Genomic DNA, 24,812 nt, shown 5'->3' with positions numbered 1-24,812 from the left:
TGGTGTTTGCATTTGCCTTTGTTAATGTGCTTTGGGGTGTTTAGTCTCTACTCTGTAGTTTGTGCATGTTCCTTCGTAATGGTAATTCTCGTTTAGATACTCGGGCTGTAATTACTGCCGGTGTTTGTGTTTTTTTTGTGTAGGCATTTTACTCATTGCTTCATTTATTTTTGTTTGAAAGGTGTTGTGCATGTGCTTATTGAACTATCAACTCATGTTGTGTTGAACACACCAAATCATAGTCTGTGATCAGAAACAGGTAACAACTAATCATTCTGTTCAAGCTGTTTGCTAGCGGGCACTTTCGGTGATATAACTGTTGATGTGTTTTAGTTTGCGTTCTGCTTGTAATGCCTTCTCCTTTTTGCAACAACCTTGTGTTAAAAGATCAATTTGATTGCAAAGACTGAAAGGTAATGCCTATGAAGTTTTCACCCTGAAATGCGAGGCGTCATCTTGGGTCCTTTTTCGTATCGTCAACTTCCTAAGTCATATTTTCACACAAATATTTTTTTTTTTTTGCCTTAAACATCTCAGAATGCTTGGCCACCTCGGCTACGTCCTTAGCTATGCAGATTGTTCAATTCTACCCTTGAAATGAAATTATTAATACATGAAATATGATCAGTATGTTGCTCATGAATATAAATTCTAGAACCAATTCAAGACTTGTATTAAAAAATTGCCTTTACAAAGATAACATTGTTTTAACAATACATTTAACAAGACAAAAGTCATCAAAAAGTCTTCTATTGTCATAGTTCAGAGTAGTGCAAAACTTGATTGTATCATATGCGGCCTCAGTAGGTAGATGAGGTACAGTGTGAAGCGCTTTGAGTACCAAAGGTAGAAAAGCGCTCTACAAGTGACAGTCCATTTACAATTTACCATATTTAAAATTGGAATGAATGAATTTTTGCAAATCATCAAAATCATCAAATCCAATCTCAAAATATTGTAAACAACTTTCAGTATATAGTGAAAGTCTACCATATAACCACAATAGCCTACAATCATGAGTTTGCACATCCCTCATTTTAGATTATTTAATTTAATCAGAAAATACCCATGATTTTTCAAGGGATACTTTTTTGTGTTGGATAAGAAATCTGCGTTATCGTTGCAGTCCAATGAAAAGCATGCATCTCCAAATATGTTTTTTTAACCTGCTTTGAATAAAAAGAAACGAAAAAATGAAATTTGGAGATTTTTCTCATTTCACCTTGTCGATACCAAACCTTTAAACATATGTACTTTTAAAGTCATTCTGATTTGCAGAGACGAGCTAAGCTATGAGTTCCCATTCTACTTTTCATGGTAACATCCATTGGTGTGGTCTACAAGAAGCGTAGAAAAATATATTTGGAATGTCATTACTGAAAGTGCTCATTTGGAGAGGGATGAAGGTAGAGTACATCAATGGAGCTGTCGGAATGTCTTGCTGAATCCTTCCATGAAATTTAGAGCCCATTCAAACCTTGTGACTATGACTTAATCATAAAATCAACCTTTTTTCCCTGCTAGAACCGCATTTGCCTTTTCAAATCTAAACCCATGAGAACGTTCAGTATTGTTAAGAAGGTGTCTGAAAAGGCCAAGTTGTCATCGGTTTCCAATCCAGAAAATTAAATATTTTTTGGCATCTAATGATTTTTTAGCTAAGTAAGTATGATGATTACACAAAACAGTGTTGTTTAGAGATTCACACAATACATTAATTATTGTCTGTTTGTTTTATGGAAAGGGTTAGGGTTACAAATGAAGACTTGATTGTGATAGTGCTTAAATAAATCCCTTTTTTGAAAGTACAAACAAAAATAAATTATAAAATAACCATCATCTGATGTAGTTCAGTGACTGTTATAATATTCATGTTTTTTCCCCATCCAGCTGCTGGCTGCACATTTGAAGAGGATTCAGACCCCAGTCTGTGTGACTTCACACAGGGTGAAGAAGATGACTTTGATTGGCAGTTGTTTCGGACACACAATTCTCCATACGCTGGCTCGGACCTCTTGCGCGGTAAGTGATCCTCCAACATCATTTGTGTTTATATACAGTGATCATAAAATGCAACCATGTTGAGATCAATTATGCGGGTGAATGTGTGAAAGTGTAGGGCTGCTCGATTATGAAAAAATATATATTAATCACGATTACTTTGGTAATAATTGAAATCACAATTACTCAAATATAATTTTATATTTTTTTGGGTGCAAAACAAAAAAATGTTCAAACGTAAAAAATATCAAGACAGATTCATTTCTTTGAAATGCTACAATTATGTAAGTTCCTTTTGAACCAAACAAAATGTATAAAATTGGTTATTACAAAATTTGAAAAAAGGTGAAAATGTATAAATTCAAGTATGATTTCCTTGTGTAGACAAACATAGTGCGTGGGATATAAATGCATATTAATAATATTTTTTTACGATTTTGCCAATTTTTTAATCGTGGAGTCTGCCTTATGCTCACAGTCAGTTCAGACAGACTCTGACACCCTGAACGAGATGGTGGTTGAAAATGCATGGTTGCTCATCATGGTATGATGTCTGACGGTTGATAAGATATGACTTTGATTAATTGTACTTGGTGAAACGGTACAACCATTTACTGTTAGTGAAAAGAATAGGAAGAGGAGGGAAGGAAATAACAATCAACAATATGCATTGTGATAGACACCTGATCAGTATCAGTAGAATATATGTTTGATAAAATGTTCAATAGAAACAAATCAGGAAGAAAACCTCCGACTCCGACATTCTACAGGTGTAGGCAGAGGCTACCACGGGTACCAAAGTACGGTCCTCGAGAGCCCCTGTCCAACCTCTTTTAAATGTCTCTCTCCTCCAACACACCTGATTCAAATGATCAGCTCATCAACAAGCTTTACAGAAGCCTAAGAACGATCCAACACACCTGATTCAAATGATCAGCTCATCAACAAGCTTTACAGAAGCCTAAGAACGATCCCGAACTTGAATCAGGTGTGTTGGAGGAGGGAGACATCTAAAACAGGCTGGATGAGGGCTCTCGAGGACCGGACTTAGGCATTTTTAAAAAATAACATTTTAACATTCCTGTCATACTTGAGTGTAAAAATAAGTGAACACTCTTAATATTTGATCATATAAACTAGTGTTTTCAAACCTTTATTCAGTCAAGGCAATTAGTTTTTATTAGAAAAATCTTAATGCACATCACCAAACAAAAATGTCACAACAGGTTTACGATATGTAGTGAAATAATGATTATGATGTCTCAAGTCATTGTATTTGTAGCACTGCAGTTAGCTTATCAGAAAAGTGTCTGCTAATCCGCCTTTATTGTCCAGCTTCCATTATGCATCAGCTTTAATGAAGCAGTCACCCCACTTTTTCTCTTTCCTGCTAAGCCCAAGGATAACTTTATGTTAACCAGCCTCAAGACTAATGGAAACCAACATTTTCCTGCCATCATCGTCTCCGCTGGTGGTTGCCAGAGGGAGAAGGCATGCATAGTTTATAAGGCACTCCACCATCTCTGCATTAACAAATTCCTACTGGGAACTAACAAAGAAGAAGCATGTTGTTTTAGATTCCCAGCAGAAATATCAGAGGTGGCAGTGAGCTTCCAGCTGTTTGTTGAAGGGATCAACTTCCCTCTTCCATAACGATCAGTCCATCAGTTTTTGGTAAATGAAAATATGCATTTCCTTGTTCACTGCAGAAAGAAGGGAAAAAAGGATAGACATTTACTTTCATCTTTCCTAACCACTTAACAGCAGGTATAGTAGATGAAATTGATGACAATTATGGCCAAGTCAAGGCAAGGTCAGAGTTTAAAAAGAAATGACCATTGTAGACAGAGATTTTTCCATCTTCTAAGAAAATATTACCTGGATTGCACAACAATGGTTGAGAATGTCCTGGATCCGTTAATGTCCTGTCCCTGCATCTGCAACCTTGAACATATGTCAACATATAATTCAATTTTGAGTATGACAAATTCAAAATTACCCCAAAACTCTTAAACTGCACTTACGGTAATTTACATTTTTGTCATCAGCAATGAAGTGTGAATCTGCCTGCAGCTAGCAGCCCATTCACAGCAGGCGATGGGCTAATTAACACGTCTCCCTTTGGGTTTAATTAAAACTCAGTCTCATGCCATTTACTGCTATTGAGGGCCCTCCGTGCAGCAGACGAGCGCAGGTTGAATTAGGCAGGTACTAAAATTTGCAAGACAAGCGATACTATGCACATTAACTTTGTGTCGGTACTGAGAAACCGCCTTAAGTTTGGTCCACTGGTGGACTAGTTGGCGAAAGGGTCTGTGCCATTTTGTCGAGTCATGTACCTTTTGGTTGTCGTTTTCACATAGTTATATCGCTCTCCTGCTGATCCCTGCTAGAGGAAGTCTCTTACTTATGCTTCGCTTTTTCTTACTTAATCCCCCCATATTGACTTTTAACCATGTATCACAGCGGACAACCAAGGTGGCAAGGCATAACTAGACTTTATGAGATAAGGCTATTTACATTCCACCCGAATTACTTTGTGCAGCTGAGAAATTTGTGTCGGGGGAAGATTAGTAAACACAGCTAAGACAGCAGCAGCTTGTGGCTCCCAGGAGAAATTAAAAGACTACTGCTCCCATGAACAAGAGGGAAAAAGATAGAATGTGGCAAGGTCTTAATAAGAATGCCCCATTTATCTTCAGATTCTCCATTATTTTGAATTAGATCAGTGATGTCAGAAAGCCTGATAAGCTTCTGTTCTTGTTCTGTTTTAATGAACATGTTGCTTGGTACGATGATGACCTTGTCAAGAAGAGTCACAAGTTACAAGGCTATACAGTGTCCACTGCATTATCAAGTTTGGAAAGAAAACACCATTACGAGTGGAAACCTAGCTAATAGTTATCCATGTGGTCAAACATTTGATAGATAAAGTTTGGTATGGTTTTCTAATTATGAGTTGAGGAGAAGGGTCATGCAGTCAGTCATTATCTGAGGACGACTTGGCAAGGACAAGTTGCAACGTGTTACTGAAAGAGAGCATGTTTGTGGATTTAAGCGGACCTTTTCTGGACAAATTTGATCAGATGCTGTGAGTTAGCATTTGGATTAAAGCTGCAAGGTCACTTTTCTTCTTTCTGTTGATATTGACTGTGTGTGGAGTATTGTTAGTTAGCATGCAATGCATTGCAGTGTGTAGTTGTCACACAGTGATGTTAGTACAAAGCACAGCCTAGTCATTTCACTTGGCTTATGTCCTTAAAATTGTTTTGTCAATCAAAAAAGTGTCAATTATGTAATCATTTTGATAAACCATTTTGCTGTCTACATAACATAATGACGAAGACTATATCAATAAATTCCTGGTATCCATATCTTCATGAACAACCTTGCCCAAAAAACAATCAACTCTTTACTAGAATTTCACGTTACACACCTCCTTAAAGGTTTGTAGTAATTGGTCAGTGACGTAATGATGGTAACTAACAAAACCATGGTGAAAAACAAAACAAAAAACCTCTGCCAATTGCAAGTGACATTCTCACTCCTGGTATATAAACCAAACAGTTACCGTATTTTCCGAACTATAGGCCGTGACTTTTTTTTCCTAGGTTTTGAACCATGCAGCTTAAATAAAGGTGTGAGGCTATTTTGTGTTTTTTCTTCATCACTAATGATGGTCTAACCGGAATTATACTACAATACATTAAGAGGACGTGACTGCATGTGGAGAAGTTCAACAGGCGAAGGCGCTATGCACTAGGTTATGATTTACGTGGTATGCGAAAGTAGAGCTGCCAAACTGGAGTGGCAGCAGACAGTGAAATGAAGATAAGTATTTTTTCTCTTGGTTCTGTTCCGTTTTAATCAGCAAAGTTGCTGCCGTATCAAAAGACTCTGTTAGGCAAGAATCCGTTCATGTATATACAGTACATGTACATTTACAGTTCAAAATCGTTCTGTAAATGCGGTAAATATCTCATTTTTAAACATAGATAGGCGGTTTGCAAAAAGGTGCAGCGTATGTGTTTTTTTCATTTTCTTTTTTTAAATAGAGTGGGTGCGGCTTATATAAAGGTGCGGCTTATAGTCAGTAAATACAGTAATTATTGCAGACCCTACTGTTGGAACCCAACTGATGTAGTTGATCGAAATGGGGCTCAAGTCATTTTGGACTGAATTGCCTGTTTTAATATTTATACTATGTATTCTCCCCACCCATTTGAAATGCCGTTAAATGTCTGCCACCAGCCCTGAAGGTGCAGTTTGATACACTTTCACACTTGCAATCAGGATCACAGAAGCCCATCACTTAGAGCTGCTCTACCAAAGATGATCTGAAAGTAGCCCACTCTTTAATGGCAGGTAAATTGCTGCACAAGATGAGAGTGGTCCCGACTGAAATGGCTTTTAGTACTATCTTGGGGTCGGGGCCTGGTCACCTGAAACATACATACATCTGCAAGCTTCATATCATAACCTTACTATGGAAGAGGCACACCATTGCACAGTTCTATTGCCATCCTCTTTTAGTCATCTTACAGAGGACAACATTACCTCCTTGCTTTCTCAATCTGTCACCTCTCAACCCAGCCACACATTTTAGATCAGCTACATGCGAGTGTCTGTGTGTGTGTGTATCATTGACTGTGACCTGAGATTCATCTGTGTCGTCAAAGACATCTGCTGTTATCGTAGCCGACCAGTGACCAGCCATTCTCTGTAGTTTAAAACGCTATTACAGTACAGTGTTGGCCCTGCACTGCATTCACTTCACAATATGCACCAAATAATTCTATGGAGATTTAAAATTTTCATTTTTCTCTGGCCACCCCCCTTTTTTGTCATTCTTAATAGTAAATTAGTCAGTTTTATCTGAGGCAACTTTAAAAGTGAGTATATTAGTCCTGTTGCAATACATTGAATTATAGATATGGGTTTCCGGACTATAAAAAAGTATAATTAAAATTGCTATCACATTAAGGCGGTCATTTTTGGTCTTACTTCATCCTCTAAATACATTTTTGGGTGTTTGTTTTATTTGTCCCCGCCCCCTATTTCCCCCTGTTATTCATGGGTCATGTATATTGAATAATTATGAGCATTTTTTTAAAAGCATTTTCTTTTTTTTTTTTTTTTTTAAAACAACATTTTTTTCAATGCATTTCAATCGCTATCAATTAACACAAATTTTTGCTACTATACGCGACACGGCCCAGTCGCTTTCCCCTGTGAATAGCGAGGATCGACTGTACTTTCCAATCTAAATGTTAGAAATCTAGTTGTGTATGTATACCATATTTCTTGATATTTTTGAAAATATTGAATATTAATTATGATATTTCTATTACTATTGTAGTAATTATTAGCTGATATTTAAAGCAAAAAAAACTACTTCTGTGGATACATTGTAACCGTAATGACCAAGAATGCTGCCAGAGAGCTGCACTAGTTCAAATCTGACTACTGTAAATACCCAAAAGGTTGTGCAGGTTAAATTACAAGTCTAGGTCAAAATGATCTAATAATAGGTCTCAATACTTAAAGAAAGATATGTGAACCGGAATCTGGACCTCTGCCATGCAGTATGTAAATCTGAACTCTTTACCATTGATGTTTACCACAGCATTTGTTTTTATAGAGTAGAAAATGAATACTTAATGATGTCATTGTCCTTGCAACATTTCCAACCGAACGATAAGCCAAAGGTAACGGAACGCCGAGCTCATGTTAACGACGCTGACATTTTTGGTTTGTTGTTTTGCCAACCCGCAGAATTAGCTTTAATCAGCTACAGCTGAGTAACTTTAATGGCGGCAATTAAGTCTCGGGCTTACCGCAGAAATCAAGCTTGTTACAGCTTGTTAAGACACAGTTAATTATGTCAGTCATAATTAAAACGGCAACTCTTAGGGTTTATGACTGCCTCCTTTTAAATATCGATTTAGCCATTTTCATCCTTCTGTTGCACGTACTAGTTGTGTGATGAAAGTACATATTTTCTATGGTGTTTTAAGGGTGTGGTCTCAGTATTTGGTTCTCTGTAATGTAGAACATGATAGAGTTGGTCTTGTTTTACTTGCACTCACACTCATCTTTAATATTATTTTTTGTATGTTGGAAATGTGTGGTTTTTTGTATGTTGTAAATGTGTGGTTTTGGAGTTTTTACCAGGTGCTGAAAATCAAAATGTATGAACCATTATAAAAGCGCCAAGAGTTTCACCATTACAGACAACGTTTGAGAGGCGGTGACCGGAAATAGCTGCTCTGACACCTGTGCCTAACTGGAATAAGCAGCAGTACTTCTTTGATGAGAATAAGACCTTGCCAGTCAAAAAATATGCTTTGTAGCTACAGTTCTGATCTGTAAATCTGTCTTTTGTTACTTTGAGTCTCTTGCTGCTTCAAGTACCTATATAATGTGACAGCATAAGCAGATGTAAGCAATTTCACAATTAATTCAATAAGATGAATGTGAGATTGACCAGTAGTGTGGGATATTTTTTCCATGTTATTGACTTAATTGGCGTTCATTTCTCTCTCTGTCCTAATCTATTTTTTATTGCAATTTTAGTTATTTTTCTACGTGACTTGCTGAGCCTACATGAAGAAAGTATACTGTACTACTGCTACCAGTACAACAAATTTGTGCTGACATGGAAGGGTCATATATTTCAGTACCCTTTACAATGGAAACACAGAAAAATTGTACTGTGTCAACCTGAACCGACTTTAAAATTATGGTGGAGATGCATTATTTGCATAAGGGGAGGAGAAGGGAAATATTGCTTTAGCATAGTCGCTGCTTTAAATAATAGTCAGTTGAGTTTCAAAAATGACATTCTAAATAAACATTCCGTCATCTGATTTTTCCTTTAATTATCACACTTTCAGGTTGAGAGGGAAGGACCAGTTAGTGGAGGGAGCCAATTGGTCAGTATGATATATAGTCCTCAGAGTACCAGGAGTGGACTCCAGTGGCTCACCAGGATGATAACTTACAACTCATTAACGCCAAGTCGATAAGATCACAAGCTTTTCACAAACACCGGTCCCTACAGCTAATCTAAATCCAAATTATAGCCAGTGAATCAACCTCTTATTCAGCTTTCTCTTTTGCCCTCAGTAATAAGATATAGTGCGGTGTTTTCCAAACTTTTTGTGCCAGAGCGTCCGTTTTACACAAGATCTCACAGCACACCATCATACAAAAGTCTCACAAAACATATGAAGACTGAAATAATCACAATCTTGTCTCAGTTTACCCACAAAGGCACTTAGAAAGAAATCTAGGTCTGTTTAACTGAACACAAAGCTGATGTACTTGTAAGAAGCCATGACTCATTCTTTTGGATGAATGGCAACAGATGGTTACATTGTATAATTGTACCTTCCATCATCGAATGGAAGAAAATGTTCTTATTCTGTCCACCACTATACATTGTATATCTCTATAGTATAGAGAGCTGCATACATACTGTATACGCTTTGGAGACTATTCTTTGGCCAAGGTTGGTCTTCATTTAGACGATGTACGGGCCGGTAAGACAGTCTGAATATCGTCACTGTCCTGTGAAAAACACTTATCTCCAATTTTGGAAACTTTTTTAATTTTCACATTAATGCGATGCCCGTAACGTACAAACACCATTCATGTAAAAATAAGAAAATGGAAAAAAAAAGGAAATTATGTGTTTTTCGCAGGACAGCGACAATATACTAGTGGGGACAACGACAAGGCTTTCATGGTTGATAAAAATTTGAAGCTCAAAATTTTGAACCCAAGGTTGAACTTTTTGAGAGAAAAAAAAGTATGTTTAGTGCAAAGACAACACTGCTCAGCACTAGGGCTGCAGCTATCAAATGTTTTAGTAATCGAGTATTTGGATAAAATATAATCTAAAGAGCAACTGTGAATCCATTTTGACATTTCACTAAATAATGAATGACCAACTATTTGCTTTTTTACATTATCAGCAGTTTGTATTTCTTAAATTCAAATTGTGTATAGCATCAAAGTTTATTTTCTTGTCTGGAAACATTTCCAGTGAGGCAATTAAAAAAATAAAAATACATCAAATCAATTTGTATGTAGACATCTTATATCCCCATATGCCTGTGTGAATTTCCCATCAAATTTGTGCTGGGTAAAATCATCCAAGTAAAGTCTGTATCTCTATAGAAAGGCATCTGCGCCCAGATTGAAAACCTCTGATCAAATGGAAACCAATACAAAAGCAACAATTATGCTTGTGTTGGTTCTGTCGGGAAGCCGCTGCTCACAACAGAGTGATGCTGGTGAAACGAGGAAAACTGTTTTGATGAAATACCTGCAAACCAGTAAAGCACATTTTGATGTGGTTAAGGCAGGAAACACATCTGACGTGTATCCATTAATCAGCAGTCCTCCGTTGTCAGAAGTCAATGCCACCACATACAATATCTCAAGGCAGACATATGTGAATGCTGTAGCCTTCAGTTTGAGTTCCACGCCACAGCTCAGTGTTATTGCGTGTGTCGGTTCACTTTGTTGACACGGGGTGTCTCACCTGAATTTGACACCAGGCTCATGACTTTTATCCAAGACACAAGGACAGCACACACAGATGGGTCTGATGTTCCACCTGTTCACTCTGCACGTCAGGTTACTGCATCACATGAATCCTCTACGTCAGGGGTGTACAAACTACGGCCCGGGACCATTTGAGGCCTGCCTACTATTTTTTAGCATGAATGATCCTCAACTATGGTCATCTTACTACACATTGCTCTTGTTTTGGTTCTGAATGTGGAGATGGAATTCAGCCGCTGATCTGTGGTGGGGCGGATCTATTCTAGTGGGATGCACAGCCATGGGCCACCTCAAAATATCCTAAACTATTTGCCCTATCACCTTTAACCAAAAGCCTTGACATAGCAGTTTTTTTTCAAGTAACTATTTTATATAAACAGTGTGTAATTGCTTGCTTGAGTGTTTAAGAATGCTGGGATGACCAATATATTGAGTAAAATAAGCATTGCAGTTAAGTAGTACTGGTAGTTATTATTTTGATATGTGCCCCTGAAACCATCATATTGACCTATGACAGTGAGTGTTCATGTCAGTGTAAAAAAAGAACAAAAACAAAACAAAAACATTAGATCATTTATATTCAGCCAGAAACACGCTGACACCAGATTGTATTTTTGACCAAAAAGCACATTCCAATGAAAACAATTTACAGTGTTTCCTAATGTGGTTGTGGAAACTAGCCAGAATTTGGGGGAAAAGAATTAACCACCAAAACTTCGGTTTTGTTTGGATCAAAGCATTGATTCTGTGCATGCTGTACTTCCTTTTTGGGGGACCTGCCTCAATAAGTGTGGTTTAAGAGAAGAAATTGAGAAGAGAAGACTTTTAAAAGAGTATGCCTGCTAAACCTAGCTGGAAATGCCAATCCAAAGTTGTGAAATCTGGGGATACATGCTTTTGTGAAGACGACGATGGTTGGAATAGCATACTATTTTCATATTGAAATTCACATTGTTTAATGGGGAACAAAATGTCATGTGGGAGCATGAAAGCACTTTCATCTGCGCTCACTTGTTTCCCCCAGCTTCATGATTCTGTGAGCTCATGAGGGGATAATGACTGCATTTAGAAGGTTCCACAAAATGCCTCCTTTCCCACAAGAACACTTATAAAGTTCTATTTAAATTTCACGGATCAAGTAACTGAAAGACAAGTTGTGAAAGTACTCGCTTGGAATTCAGAAGCATACAATTTGATTTGATTACTGATTCAGTGCATCAGGACATATCTTGAAAAAATGAAATTTCCTTTATTACTGTCTACCTAACAGTTTTTGTAATGACCTGTATTTCCATGATAAAATGAATTACAGATCTGCTTCCATTATATTTTGTCAAAGCAAGATGGAGTAAATGTATACATACGTTAGCTGGGTGCACAAAAGAAAACACTTTGAATCTTAAATCTTTTATTTAAAAGATGCGAGTGCATCGAGTTGAACTGAATAAAATCGTTCGTTCGAATTACTGTATATTGAGATACATATCAAATCGTCTTTTATTGGTGTCTTTGATGGAAATGCCCCATTTGCCGAAACCACTGACAAGTTCATTCATATTGTAAAATGACAACAAGAGACTAATTGCATCATACCCCTTTGAACCCGGCCGTGCTATATTGAATGGAAATGTGATTCCACTAAACTGAACCGAATTGAATTGTCGCACATCGAAATAAGATATCCTTGAATTCTCATACAGCGCTCCTAAAATTCAGTGTCTGCTGTGCTTCTTGTAAAAAAAAAGTTAGTCTAGTGCCCTGGTATCTTTTGCTCTGTAGGTGGTAGATATAAAATACCTTTTTGTATCGCATAGAAAGATACATATATGTCAGAGATGAATAGGAACACAAATCGCACTGTGTGTGTGCGTGGTCAATGGCCACTACTGTGCGATCGAATTATTTGTCTCTTTCTTAGAGCAAGAAGCTGCTATAACAATACACAAGCCAGAAGGGCTTCCTGAGTGTCGTTTATTTCATCTCCATTTTGCTGGAATAACATTGATTGGAGATGTAGGACCCTTTTGAGCCAGCATCTGGTTGGAGAATCAGCAAGTGGCGAGTGGCCACTTCACACAAGGAGACCGGTCGTTTTCCCCTCTTTTTCATTCTCTTCGGTTAAGCTCATTCTCGGGTGCAGTCTGTTCCCATAATAACTCCTGTCATGGCCAACACTTTGTCAGTAATTGATATGTACTCCTGCTTCTCGGTGGGGACATTTGCATTAAATTGTGATGATAATGACCGTGAAAGGCCTGATGCCAGCAGAATGCCAAAGTTAAGACTGATGGCCATTTGAATTAGCCACAATAAGTAATATATTATATCAGTTCTCGCGGGACCATTGCTCTCCCTGCATTTATTACCTTGTCTTTTTGTGGATCGACACAACCTGGCATGTTATAAATATTCTGTCCAACACTGTGTTTCCATTCCTAATGATTATTCTCATCCTTGGTATCTGTCAAGAATGAAATTGAATTTTGAATCATTAGAATGCACAACAGTCACCGACGGTGTAGTGATTCACCCGCCTGACTGCCGGCAGCGTGGCGTCAGTTTCCACTCGGAGACAGTGTGAATGTAAGTGTGAATTATTTTCTCTCTATATATGCGCCATGTTATTGACTGCCGACCGATCGAGTGTGCAGTCTACCTTTCACCCAAAGTTGGTTGTGACATGCTCAAGCTCACACCCTCAACAGGATCGAAAATAGAGGGATGGATTGAATGGAATGAAACCTACCGTATTTATGTTAGTATCCTCTCGTGTGAAGCAGGAAGTACTTCTAGTTTCGGTATGATGAAAACATGGATGCCTGCTAGTGATTAGATGCAGATGAAAATGCGAATGCAAACCTAAAAGGAAAGAATCTGAATCAAAGACAACAAACTGAAAAGCTGACATGCACCGGATTACGGTACAAGGGGCATTGTCGAAATTAAAGGATTTTAATTGCGCCTTACGGTCCGAAAAAATACAGTAATTAAAAGCTAAACTTCAACAATATTTGATATGTATTGAGAATTTAAGTTGATGGTTCATCCATGTTGCTAGCAAACCATAATGATCATTAAAACCTCGAGTTTCAAAACTCAATCCAGTCTGGGAAACAGATTGCAGATGCAGGTTCTTCGATGAACCTAACACGCATATTTTGGGATGTAGGAGGCAAGGATGTAAACACTAACATAAGAAGGCCAGAGCCGAGATTCGAACCAAAACTCTCAAAATTATGAAGCAGACATGTTAACAGTTACTCCACCTTGCTGCCTGATTTTGAAACATTTGTTAATAATCAAATATATGGTCAAACTGCCACCACCATAAAACCTCAACACTACAGCCACAATTAAAAGTAACAGTTTGGCACCCTTAATGCAAAAAAGGCACAAAATCCAAAGAAAAACAGAATAATCCTTTGAAGCTCACTGAACTGAGGTCCCACGCTGATGTTTCATTTGATGTAGTACGTGACAAAGAGTTCAAAGTGTTTTGCGGCACGTGATGCATATTGTTGCCTTCGGCAGATATATGAATTGTACAACCCGAAGTTGCACTTCAGAGTTTCCACTGCATGTACTTCAGATTTTTTTTTGCATGTAGAAAGTCATATAGAGAAAACCTTTTGGACTTCAATATAAAGAATAATCTTCCTCCTGAGTAGGAGTTCATAAACTGAAAAATATTGTTGAGATATGGATTTTGTCTTCATTTCCTTCCATTAGTGAAGAATTACTTCGGCATGACCCTTCTTCCAACACGTTTTCACTATTGTGGAAGAGTGGAGGATTATTATGTGTCAAAGGAGATTATACACATGAGAAACAAAGCAGCTGTACTAACACAGGGCATGGCAACACCATTTCAAACAAGGTTAAACAATTCTGAGAATAGAGAGGAAGGGGCTGTAGTAGTTTTGAAATGAAATATATTAATTTTCTTTCTGAACGGTTGCACTTTTTTGTTTCATTTCTAGGATTCCTATGCTTGTAATGATTGTTCTCTCACAATCCCATTCATCATATCATAATTATCTTCACTGCCTTTGTCAGATCTGCTCAGAAAGTGCAATTTAAGAAATACTGACTGCACTTTAGCATTGGAAGTGCATCATATAGTGACTGGCTTCTGTTATTATGATGAGAAGGTGTCTGCTCAAGCTTTGTCTATCCAACTCTATGACAATATTATTACCTCAGCATTGGAAAATGTTTTTATCAGTGTGGTTTTGTTTGTTAGTTTTCTTTGTTTGTGTACAGCCTCCTACTTTTGATTGATCGAGCTGCATTTTTTTTCCTTTTATAGTTAGGAAGTTACTCAAAGAAAAGAATCATACATTTTTTTTTACCTGGTCCTCGCAACTTTATTTTAAACTAAGATATTCAAATGCTCCAACAATTACATATAATCAGGGCATGACATTAACACCCAGAAGCCTGACACATGTGGGTAACCTTGCCTTGCTTGTCAAAATGACTAAATTGCTCCTTAAATGAAATCATTGATTAGCAAAATTGCTTGTAAAAGGAAAAAAAAGTTATTTCAAGTCCTGAATGCTAACAACGCGATACATATGTTTGAACACAAACAATGGAGCAACGCATGTAAACAGACAATGACCAATATTACAGCGTGTCAAATGTGTCAAATGTGTAAAACACTTCGTCTCTGTGTGTCTCTGTATTTTACTGCCCCCAGGTGGCCAAGGCACACACATCAGAAGGAACAGCACAATGTCAAAGGAATTGAAGCAAATAATGTGAAACCAAACAAACAAACATTTTACATCCTTACTTTCTATTACTGTTTTTACGATTTCACAGAGTGCTGTTTTTCTTCCTAAAATCGCATAAAAATATATTTTTGGGGGTAGGCTGGAATAGATTAATGGCATCCCCATCGGTTTCAACTGGCAAAAATGATTTCGTTCCATTACAGAACAAATTAAACTCATATCTCAAGGCACCACTTTACTCTTCACTGTACTGTTTTCCACATTTGTAGTGTCGTGTATTTGCTGCTGTCAGGCTAGTACCACAATACCCAGCTAATGCAGGTTTCAAGCACAGTTATTAAAAAAAAGAAAAAAAAGAAAAACATTCGGCATAAAAACTGTGCCAAACAAATCATGCGAGTGACTCGCTGTAGTTGTCCCCTGATGGAATAAGCAGAAAGCCACAACAACACCAGGACTAAATTTTTCATTTTGAAAAATCATTTCATTTTTCTGAACTGGACCTCTGTTTTGATGGAGGACGCCAGATGTATGGCCTCCCTGTCTGAACAGTGAGATTAACCTGTGAGATCTTAGACTGTACCTTTTCAATCACTGCAAAATGTTGACATCTTGGTAGAAGTCTGCACGTTCTATGGGCTCTTATTTTTGCAGCAGAAATTCCATCAAGCTCAGTTGTGGAATCATGAAACCCATCACCACCCTATTTCCCTTCCTCTAGGTTGTTTGTAATCGCAGTGAGGGGCCTGTCCCTCCGAGGAACGCTCCCAGGTTTTTTCGGCTAATGACTGCTGGGGGTCCTCCACTCGGTGCTGTCAGACAGCATTTGCTTGGAAATTCATATGCGAGGATGAGAAGGAGGGCATTGGCATGCTCTGTAAATTAGCGCCACACCGACGCAGCACTTGCGTGAATAAACTTGGCACGCATACTTGAATGCACGCCCAGGCCAACATGAGATGCATGGAATCTGCTGACTTCTGTTGGGGTTATACAGTACATGAGATGATTAATGTTCAGAAACAAGAGGGATCCACGCTTCCAGAATCATCTTATTTTCTCGCGTGTCGCTTTCGTTGCAGTGCCGTAAACTGAAATCTGGAGGCACTGCATCTCTTTTATTGTGACAGTCTAATTATGAAGTAGCAGCTCCCAACGCGGCGTGGAGGCTGCTTCCTCGTCACCTCGCTAAGGGCCACGCTCTCTCAGGGGAGCCATAGAAAAAGTCACGATCATAACTTCAGTTGAACCTCATTGGCTTTTATATGCTCAGCTTGTTATGTTTTTCATTGCAGCCAAACAGGGAAGTTCAAAATTCAGCTTGTGTGAATCAGAACTTCACTTTATGCGATTCTGGAATGGACGAGAGGTTCTCTCTTTGAGACGGCTGTTGGCGCCCACTCCTACAAACTGCACTCATTTGATGACTCTTTGGGAGCAGCACAGTTGTCCCACAATGACAACGCATGCATCTATTTTTACACCCACATACTTACGCTTACATGTTCTGTTTCGCCGCTCTGAGAGGCTGTTGCATATTTGCACCTGTATCTCCTCCTTTTCTTTCCTTTCTTTGTTTTAAATCTCTTGTTCAATTGCGTTCCACTTGTTGTTCTTTAAGATTCTACACCACCTGCCGCTGAATCTCAAGCATGGTATTGGGAATGGGAAGACATGACATGGCAGTTTGGTTTACGAGACGTGCTTGGTGTATTATTAATGGCTTCTCACAAGAGATACGCCGCTACACACTGAGTGGGAGACAATGTGTCAGAAATGTGTGTGGCAGCGCAGGAGCGACAAACACATGCTGCTGTTATTCCGACCTGTGCTCATAGCTGTTGGTGTGTATGCCTCCAGGTGTTAATGTTTATACTAGAGTGAAACAATCACTCTCTTAACCTTTTTGGAAGGGGACGGTACTGACTTTTTCCCCATTAACACGTACACTGTATGTGAGGACACATTCTCCTTCCTAGAGAGAACCACAAGCTAATAATAGATTAATTTATAGTTATTAATTAAAAGTTGATTTACAGGAGGCACCAAATGAAGCAGCACGTTTTTGGCGCGTGATTGCAGTAAAGCACAGTGACTGGGACCAGATGACTAAGATATATTTGGCATCTATCCTAAAATTAATTAGAAAGGAAGGATAGACCAATCCAGTTTCCGCCTTACGTTACCAACAGAAGCACTTCAAAGAGCTCAAGTATCAGAATAGGCTTGAATCAGCTAACAAACTAAAATGTGTCTGCGCATATATATACTGTATACAGTATATTTACTGCGTGTGTACGTGTGTGCCTGTCAGACTTGCATGAAATATTAAATTATATGTTTGTTCCGGTTTTGTTGTTTGCCATGGCTGCAGCTGAAAATGTTAAGCGTGAATATTTTAGCCCAATCCTCAGTTCAAAGGCCTAACTCTACTGACTTTGGTCTTATTTAATGGTTTTTTTTCCACCCTTTGCCCAAGGCGCTGTGAGGTTTGCTCTCACAGAGACCTTGGACATTGGGAGGCTGGGCAGGTCAGAAATGTACAGTCTGTTATCTCAGTTGTGGCTATGCCTGGCATTTGGTCTCGTAAGACCCCCAGCTCTTTCAAGTAATAACACACGGCAAGCAGATGGCTCAGCGACTTTGTTTGGTTTATTAGTAAGCAATCCATCTTGGCTCTGATGCTATTTAAAACTGGAGCATAGGGATGGGCATTCGCCTACATTTCATTCATCGACTATAGAAAAAATTAACTATACATTTTTTTTTTCCAGAAATATCAACATGTCAACATTAACACAGTCTAAGGACAGTTAAGGAAAGGTGATGTAAAGATTTTGACATGTTAAATTTGATGGACAGTGTACTAGGGATGGGCACCTTTCACATTTGAACCGGTTCGGTTCAGAACACGCACTCTAAAGTTGACCCAACTTTCTGTGTTGTTTTGGCAGAAAACAACCCAAAAAATGGGTAGTTTTGTACAAAACAACCTGGGAAATTGAGGTCTTTTGTACAAAACAATAGAAGAACGTGGATCAAATTGACCCAATTCGTGGATCGGTCCATTTTTGACCCAAGATTGTGTTACAGTATTTTTAACCCAACTTTTTTTAGAGTGCGGGGCCTGGTAATTGATACCGGTGCTCAACATCACCGATTTTTGGTATTTTTGTTCTGTTGTTTGTGGTAGTAAATGTTAATTGATTCAACAACAACAACAAAAATACACTTCTTAACATTTATTTTTCAATATATAAACTTTGACAAATAAAACAACATCATGAATTTAAAACAAATGAGCCAATGAGGACAGAGTAAAAGTAAAGGTATAATATTTTAAAATTAATAAAGTATAAATAATACAAACAATAAATTAATATTACAAAATACAAAGTGCGATGCAAAGTCTTTGCTAGTAAAAACACAAGGAACAAAGTTAAACAGTTATACAAGGAACGGATATAAATAATTGTATGAGTGTTAGCTTCCTTCCGTGTGCAGTTGTTTAGCAAGAATGCTTGGCCTGCCGCACGATGAGTTAGAACCCATCTTGGACCAAAACATCGGAAGAAATGACAGTTGGAAGAGGATGTGAACGAGAACACAGGGAATAATTGGGATCAAATTAATCTTTTGAATGTACCGACGTGGTACGTTTTGGTTACAAACTGTCGCTATTTTACCCATATGAATTTAAAACCGTGGTCACCGCTAAGCATTGTTCTAAAACACAATGTATATGAAGTAACGATGGTAAAGTCACGCATCTTCCTGCTTGATTCCATTCGCGGGGGGAAGATGGACCTCTAGCTGTCGGCGCTGCACAGATAGATGGGAGGGAGGTGCCAGCAGCGTCCTGCACCGATTGCGGGGACCCGGGGACATTAGCAGCAACCGTCTGGTGCCGGCACTGAGAGGTGCACCCACTGAATGTTCTCAAGTCTCGTTTCCACATCAGTAGTATTTAGCAGAGCAGTACTAGTACCTGCAAGGCCAATTACAACAAATTTTGCAAATATACACTTTCAGAACAAAACAAAGAAAAAATAAGTAACTAAGCATCTCCACCTGTGTGCCCCCTCAAATCTATGAAACCAAGATGCGTGTGGTTTAACAGAGTTATTTCTTGGCCGCATACAGTCTAAAGCCTTCGGTGTCCGTCCATCTGGCTCCATTGTTGATTGCAGACAGCCCTTCTGATGAGCGCGGCTCGCTTGGAGTGGCACAAATAGGGCCCTGTTGCTCCCTTAGGCCAGGCTTTGGCAGGGCTTTTGAGAAGCGCTCTCTCGCAGACCCTCTGAAAGTGAGCACAGCGGTCTCCATGGCTGCCTAATGGCCATGCTGCTGCCCTTCCGAGTTTGTCAGTTGACACGTTCTCATCCTCCTGCAGATAAAAGCCCTGGCACACAAAGAGAAGCAGAGTTTGTCTAGTAGCCCAAATTGTCTGGAGGGATTTCAAAATGAGGAGAGTTTTATATACAACATTTATATTAATTGAAAGCCTTCGCACAAACTACTTGCCGACTGTCAATCGAGATGGCTCCACTGACTCAGTGTATCCACTTTGCAGACTTTTCGTACACAACACCTCCTCATGGCTTGCTGACAACAGAAATTTGAGACTCCGAATATTGCGAGTACGACAAGAATGCAGCGTTGACGTGTTCAGCTGTGATTGCCTCCATATTTTTGACAAGGGCACAATGCTATGCATTTGTCAGCTGGAAAGGCGCAGGTGGAAACACTGACATTTACACAGGCTCACACCCATTATTAGTCTAAGTGAGGCAAGTAAGTGAATGTGTATGTTTATATCATTTCGGGACTGCTCACTGAAGTCGAAGGCGTTGGTAATGGTAATAATTCCTTCTTTGCTTTCACTTGCCCCATAGTCTCTGACCAGATTTAATTAATTCCCTAAGGGGCATAATTTGACATGATAAAAAGAACAAACAAAACCAAATGCAATCTTGTCAGAGCACCAATATGAAGCAAAACTGACAGGAAAGTAAAGAGGGGAGGCAACAGGGTGGCTACGACATGTTTTCTTTTTGTCTGTTTTAATTACTTCTCTATGTGTTTAGATTTCATAGTTTTGTGCCTTGTTCTGGCTAGCTGAAAACCAAGATTCAATGAGTGCATGGCTGCATTTCTGTCGGTTTCATTCCCCTCATTTCTTTTTTTCTTGTCCCTTCTTCTGAACCTGGTGTCAGCACAAGGATGTCAAACCACAGACCGGAGATACAAAGCGAGCTCGATAAAAGAATCCTCACTCAGGCAACAGGGGTAATCGATGGGAAGTTAAACAAAAACAGAGGAAGATAAGCACACACACCATCAGCTTTAAAAAATGCCAACCGCTTGTGAGCTGAAAAGAAATGTTAGTGGTTGAATTTTCCTGTTGTGCACTTACAAATGTAACTCGTGCACTGACTACATACTACGTACTGTATTGATATAACAATAATGAGTACCAAAAACAATGCAGCAAAGCGAGGCTTGTTAAACTGCTTACTGATTTAAAATCCTGTTTTGAAATGGCTATGTGGTTGCAGATAGTTTTTAGAGGATAACATTATTTTTGCACACAGCTATTGAGAGAAACAGCAGGTGTTGGTCTTCAAATAACTGGCATTTCTCATCGGGTGACAACCACTTTCACTGAGGAATGTTTATGACACGTTGCAGCATTCATTCGTTTGCATAAATTACCTTGAGAATGCTTTTGTTGTGAAAATGGAATTCATCTGTCTTCACATATGGAGCAACATCATAAAAGGCACCGGAGCGTAATAACTGGCTTGTTTCATAATAGGCCGTTTTTGGCGTGGCTGTTATCTTCTGTTATGCTTCTCAAAGGAGGATTAATAAATGCAGTAAAAAAATATATATTTTCAGTATGTCACAACTAGGGGTGGGCGATATGGGCAAAAAAAACCAAATCTCGATATTTAAAAAAAAAAAAAATTCGATGACGATATTCTACAAAAAATATTTTAAATCTGCACTTGCTTCACAGACCAATTGTGGATAGACAGCGTTTGTGAACAGCATCTCTTTTAAATGACTAAATATAGCTTCTGCAAAACATAATGATATTCTACAACAATATTTATCAAAAAAGAACAAAAAATTATGTATAGACTTACATCGATTTTTGGTAATATTTATGTCATTTAACTGTCTCTGCTGTTATTCCATAATGATGTGACATTTTGAGCTGCAGTAAGTACTGGTGTACCACTGCCAACTACGAGAGCAATCAGAATGAGAAAAAGATGTTAACTACAGCAATCAGAATGAGAAAAAAAATGTCTGACTCGAGTCAGAGGCAGTATTAATACTCGACAATGTAAAATTACACGTCGTGAAAGCAAGATTGACGATGATATCGATAACGATATGTATCGCCCACCTCTAGTCACAACCCAGCCTAGACATGATGAATATGTGTATTCGTACTGCAGGGCTGCCAGCCTGAGCCAAGCTTATACTTCCCTGTCACCTATTTGAGTTCCCACGGGCTAAAACATGGCATTCCCAGCTCAATTGCGAGATATGGTCTCTTCAACATGTCCAAAATCTGCCCCAAAGCCTCCTCCTGACTAGACGCACCTTGCTGTTTTGATAAGGGAGGCATCGAGACCAGTTGCCCCTTTTTCCACCTTGTCTAATTGGTGTACCAGAAACACTGCCAAGGAAATGCATTTACATAACGGTACTCTTTCTTCTTTACCACAACAGACCAGCGCAGCGACTGCATTAATGTAACCCTTCTTTCGCCAATTTATGAACAAGACTCCTAAACTCCATTTGAGGCAGATCTTCACTATGAATTGAAGTCACACATGTCAAGGTCCATTTATCGAATGTTTGTATCAATAATGCAAATGTTTGTATCAATAATGCATCCATTTTGCTAGAAGACCTTGTCAAGTCTTTCCGCTTTGTTTTAAGATGACAAATCCCTTTTAAGTGGAAGTCAACCCAAACATATTTTTTTCAAGAATATGTACTGTGCAGGCCCACTAGTTGAAACAAGGCATTCTGATAAATATTGTGTTTGTGGAATAAGAGTTAATCCACCCGTTTTTAGTCATCTCTGGGGGCGGCCATTTTGTCACTTCGGTTGACTGAAAATGACATCACAACTACTCAGGGCTCAGGTAACGACCAATCACGGCTGACTTTTTTTCTGAAACTGAGCCGTGATTGGTTGTTACCTGAGCCCTGAACAGTTGTGATGTCATTTTCAGTCGACAGAAGTGACAAAATGGCCACCCCTTGAGATGTCTGAAAAGGGGTGGATTTTGCTGCTTAACTCATATTCCACAAACGCAATATTAATCAGAATGCTGTGTTTCATCTAGTGGGCCTGCTGGGAACATATTCTTGAAAAAAATATGTTTGGGTTGATTTCCCTTTAATGGAATACCTAATGAGGAACCTGACTATAAAAACCAGACAACATCGGGATGGCAAATGGTACTTAAAGGCCTAGATAGACCAATGTGGCCAACAGTGACAGACGCTTACCCCCTGTGGCCTCCGGCCGGCTATCGGCACGTCGCGCTGGAAAAATACACCGCAACGACAGACAGCGACGCAGACCATTACAATACCTTTTGCGCATGTGTGAAATGTAATACCCTTCCATACCATTGGCAGCGGTAGTTACTATTTCTCATTGTTAGAAAAATCAAACCGGAAAGCTATTGGCCGGGTGCGGATTATAAAAACGTAAACAATGAATTCAGCTATATTCTTTGCTCACAATGTACTTCCACGCGAAGTAAACCCTCACGTTCTTGACACGGTTTTGTGTAATACTTAAATTGTCAACCCTCGCTCTTGTACTTGTAAGAAGATTAAGGCAGCGAAGGCGTGCTCACTGTTTATCCGCATTTGTCACTTCCCGTTGGGGCTCCGAGCGCTAATTTGCTAGCTAACAGCCAATCAGAGTGACCAAATGTCACGACTGGCGATGCCGATTCAACATGCGTAAATGCCCCCCAGACGCTTCCTGACGGGTTACAACACTACGACGGTGGTCACTACAACAATCAGACGGCGCATTGAGAAGCCACGACGCTTCACGACCTCCGACGTCAGTTTGGCCTATCAGGGCCTTAAGATGTCATTTATTGAATCATTTGCATATTTGCTGTTCCATCTGTGGCTTCGAAATTGTCCATCCATGAAGAAAAATCTTGATTGAGCTACTTGGTCTACTTCGGTGTCCGTATCTAGTATCACTGTAATTACAGTTTCTGTAGCATTCACATGCAGCCAAAATACATGTTAACAACTACACGCTTGTACCGAAGTGACAACAGTGAGCAGCTAATATTAAACATGACATAGTCTTGTCTGTCTTACACAAAAAAAGCAGGGAGGATTGGCCACTCACTCACTCACTCACTCACTCACTCACTCACTCACTCACTCACTCACTCACTCACTCACTCACTCACTCACTCACTCACTCACTCACTCACTCACTCACTCACTCAGTTTTCTTTGCTGTGCTTGCTCTAGTTGTGATGTACAGTGAGTGTGTTTTGATGCGTGTGCGTTTTTGATGAGTGTGTGTTGGGGTGTGTGTGCGTGTGTTTTAGTTTTCCAATGACGTCCACCTCACAATAACAGTACAGGTCAGCTCTGTCCAAATGGCAGTCATATTGGCACAATTAGATTTTGGGCGATTGACACCTGATTTTTATCCACATGTTCAAAGCCTGATTAAGAGCTCATGCTATCCCTTTCCATGCATTTTCTGCTTACACTGCCAAGACGCAAAAAATAATTGGGCCACATAGCAGATACACAGACACAAGTAAATCCAGTCTATGAGTCAGTACAATCATTGTTTTTCTTCAATTGGTGCATAAATGTGCTAATCATGATAAATGATTAGAATGTTTGATCAATATATAGACACTGTTACAAATGCTAAAAAAAAGTTGTGTACTTGGATTATGGTACTTTGGATTTTATATTTCCAAGCTCTTCATCGAGTGCCTAAGTTCTTTCAAATGACCTGTTGTTGATTGTTTATGACGATATAAAACCCTCATAAATTCTCTGTTGATGGAGGTGGAGGCCAAGGTCAGGGCTATAGGAATCCCCTAAATGACAAGTGTTTCTACCAAGATAGAATATCTGCCCACCAAACAGGAGGGAGGGAGGGGCAGATTGACAGTTAATCACAAACATATTACACCGCCGGGATGGGCGTAACGCTAGCCTTCCGCCGGTAGCTCCCACCTGCCCATCAATATGATGACACTGCGGCCTATCAGTGTCTGCCTCAGATTTATCAATCCGTCAGTAGAATGCGGCCTCGTCTTGGCCAGAGCTCGACACCTGTCCATCCATCAGTCTGAAGTCTGTGTGTGACACAGTGCTGACAGCCTCTTTCTCTTCAAGAGTCTTCCACCACATGCCAATGCTATTGTTACTCTGCTCATTCAGTCGCTTCCATTGAATGAATGC

General features: G+C 39.2%; 1 protein-coding gene across 5 annotated transcripts in view; it reads left to right on the top strand.

The window, feature by feature from the left end:
* The window catches only part of ptprub (protein tyrosine phosphatase receptor type Ub), a 177,018-nt gene that overhangs the window by 54,160 nt on the left and 98,046 nt on the right, over positions 1–24,812 (top strand). For all 5 annotated transcript variants that reach the window (XM_086037770.1, XM_086037767.1, XM_086037771.1 and 2 more), the window contains exon 2: positions 1,891–2,022. In XM_086037770.1, the coding sequence (XP_085893896.1) occupies positions 1,891–2,022 (132 nt within the window). The remainder of the gene's footprint in view (positions 1–1,890; positions 2,023–24,812) is intronic.

Source organism: Filicampus tigris, chromosome 8 (genome assembly GCF_054856515.1).
Source record: "Filicampus tigris isolate MCC_2025a chromosome 8, RoL_Ftig_1.0, whole genome shotgun sequence".
Classification (NCBI taxonomy): domain Eukaryota; kingdom Metazoa; phylum Chordata; class Actinopteri; order Syngnathiformes; family Syngnathidae; genus Filicampus; species Filicampus tigris.
Note: the sequence above shows the minus strand (reverse complement) of the source record. Positions and strands in the feature narration are given on the sequence as shown.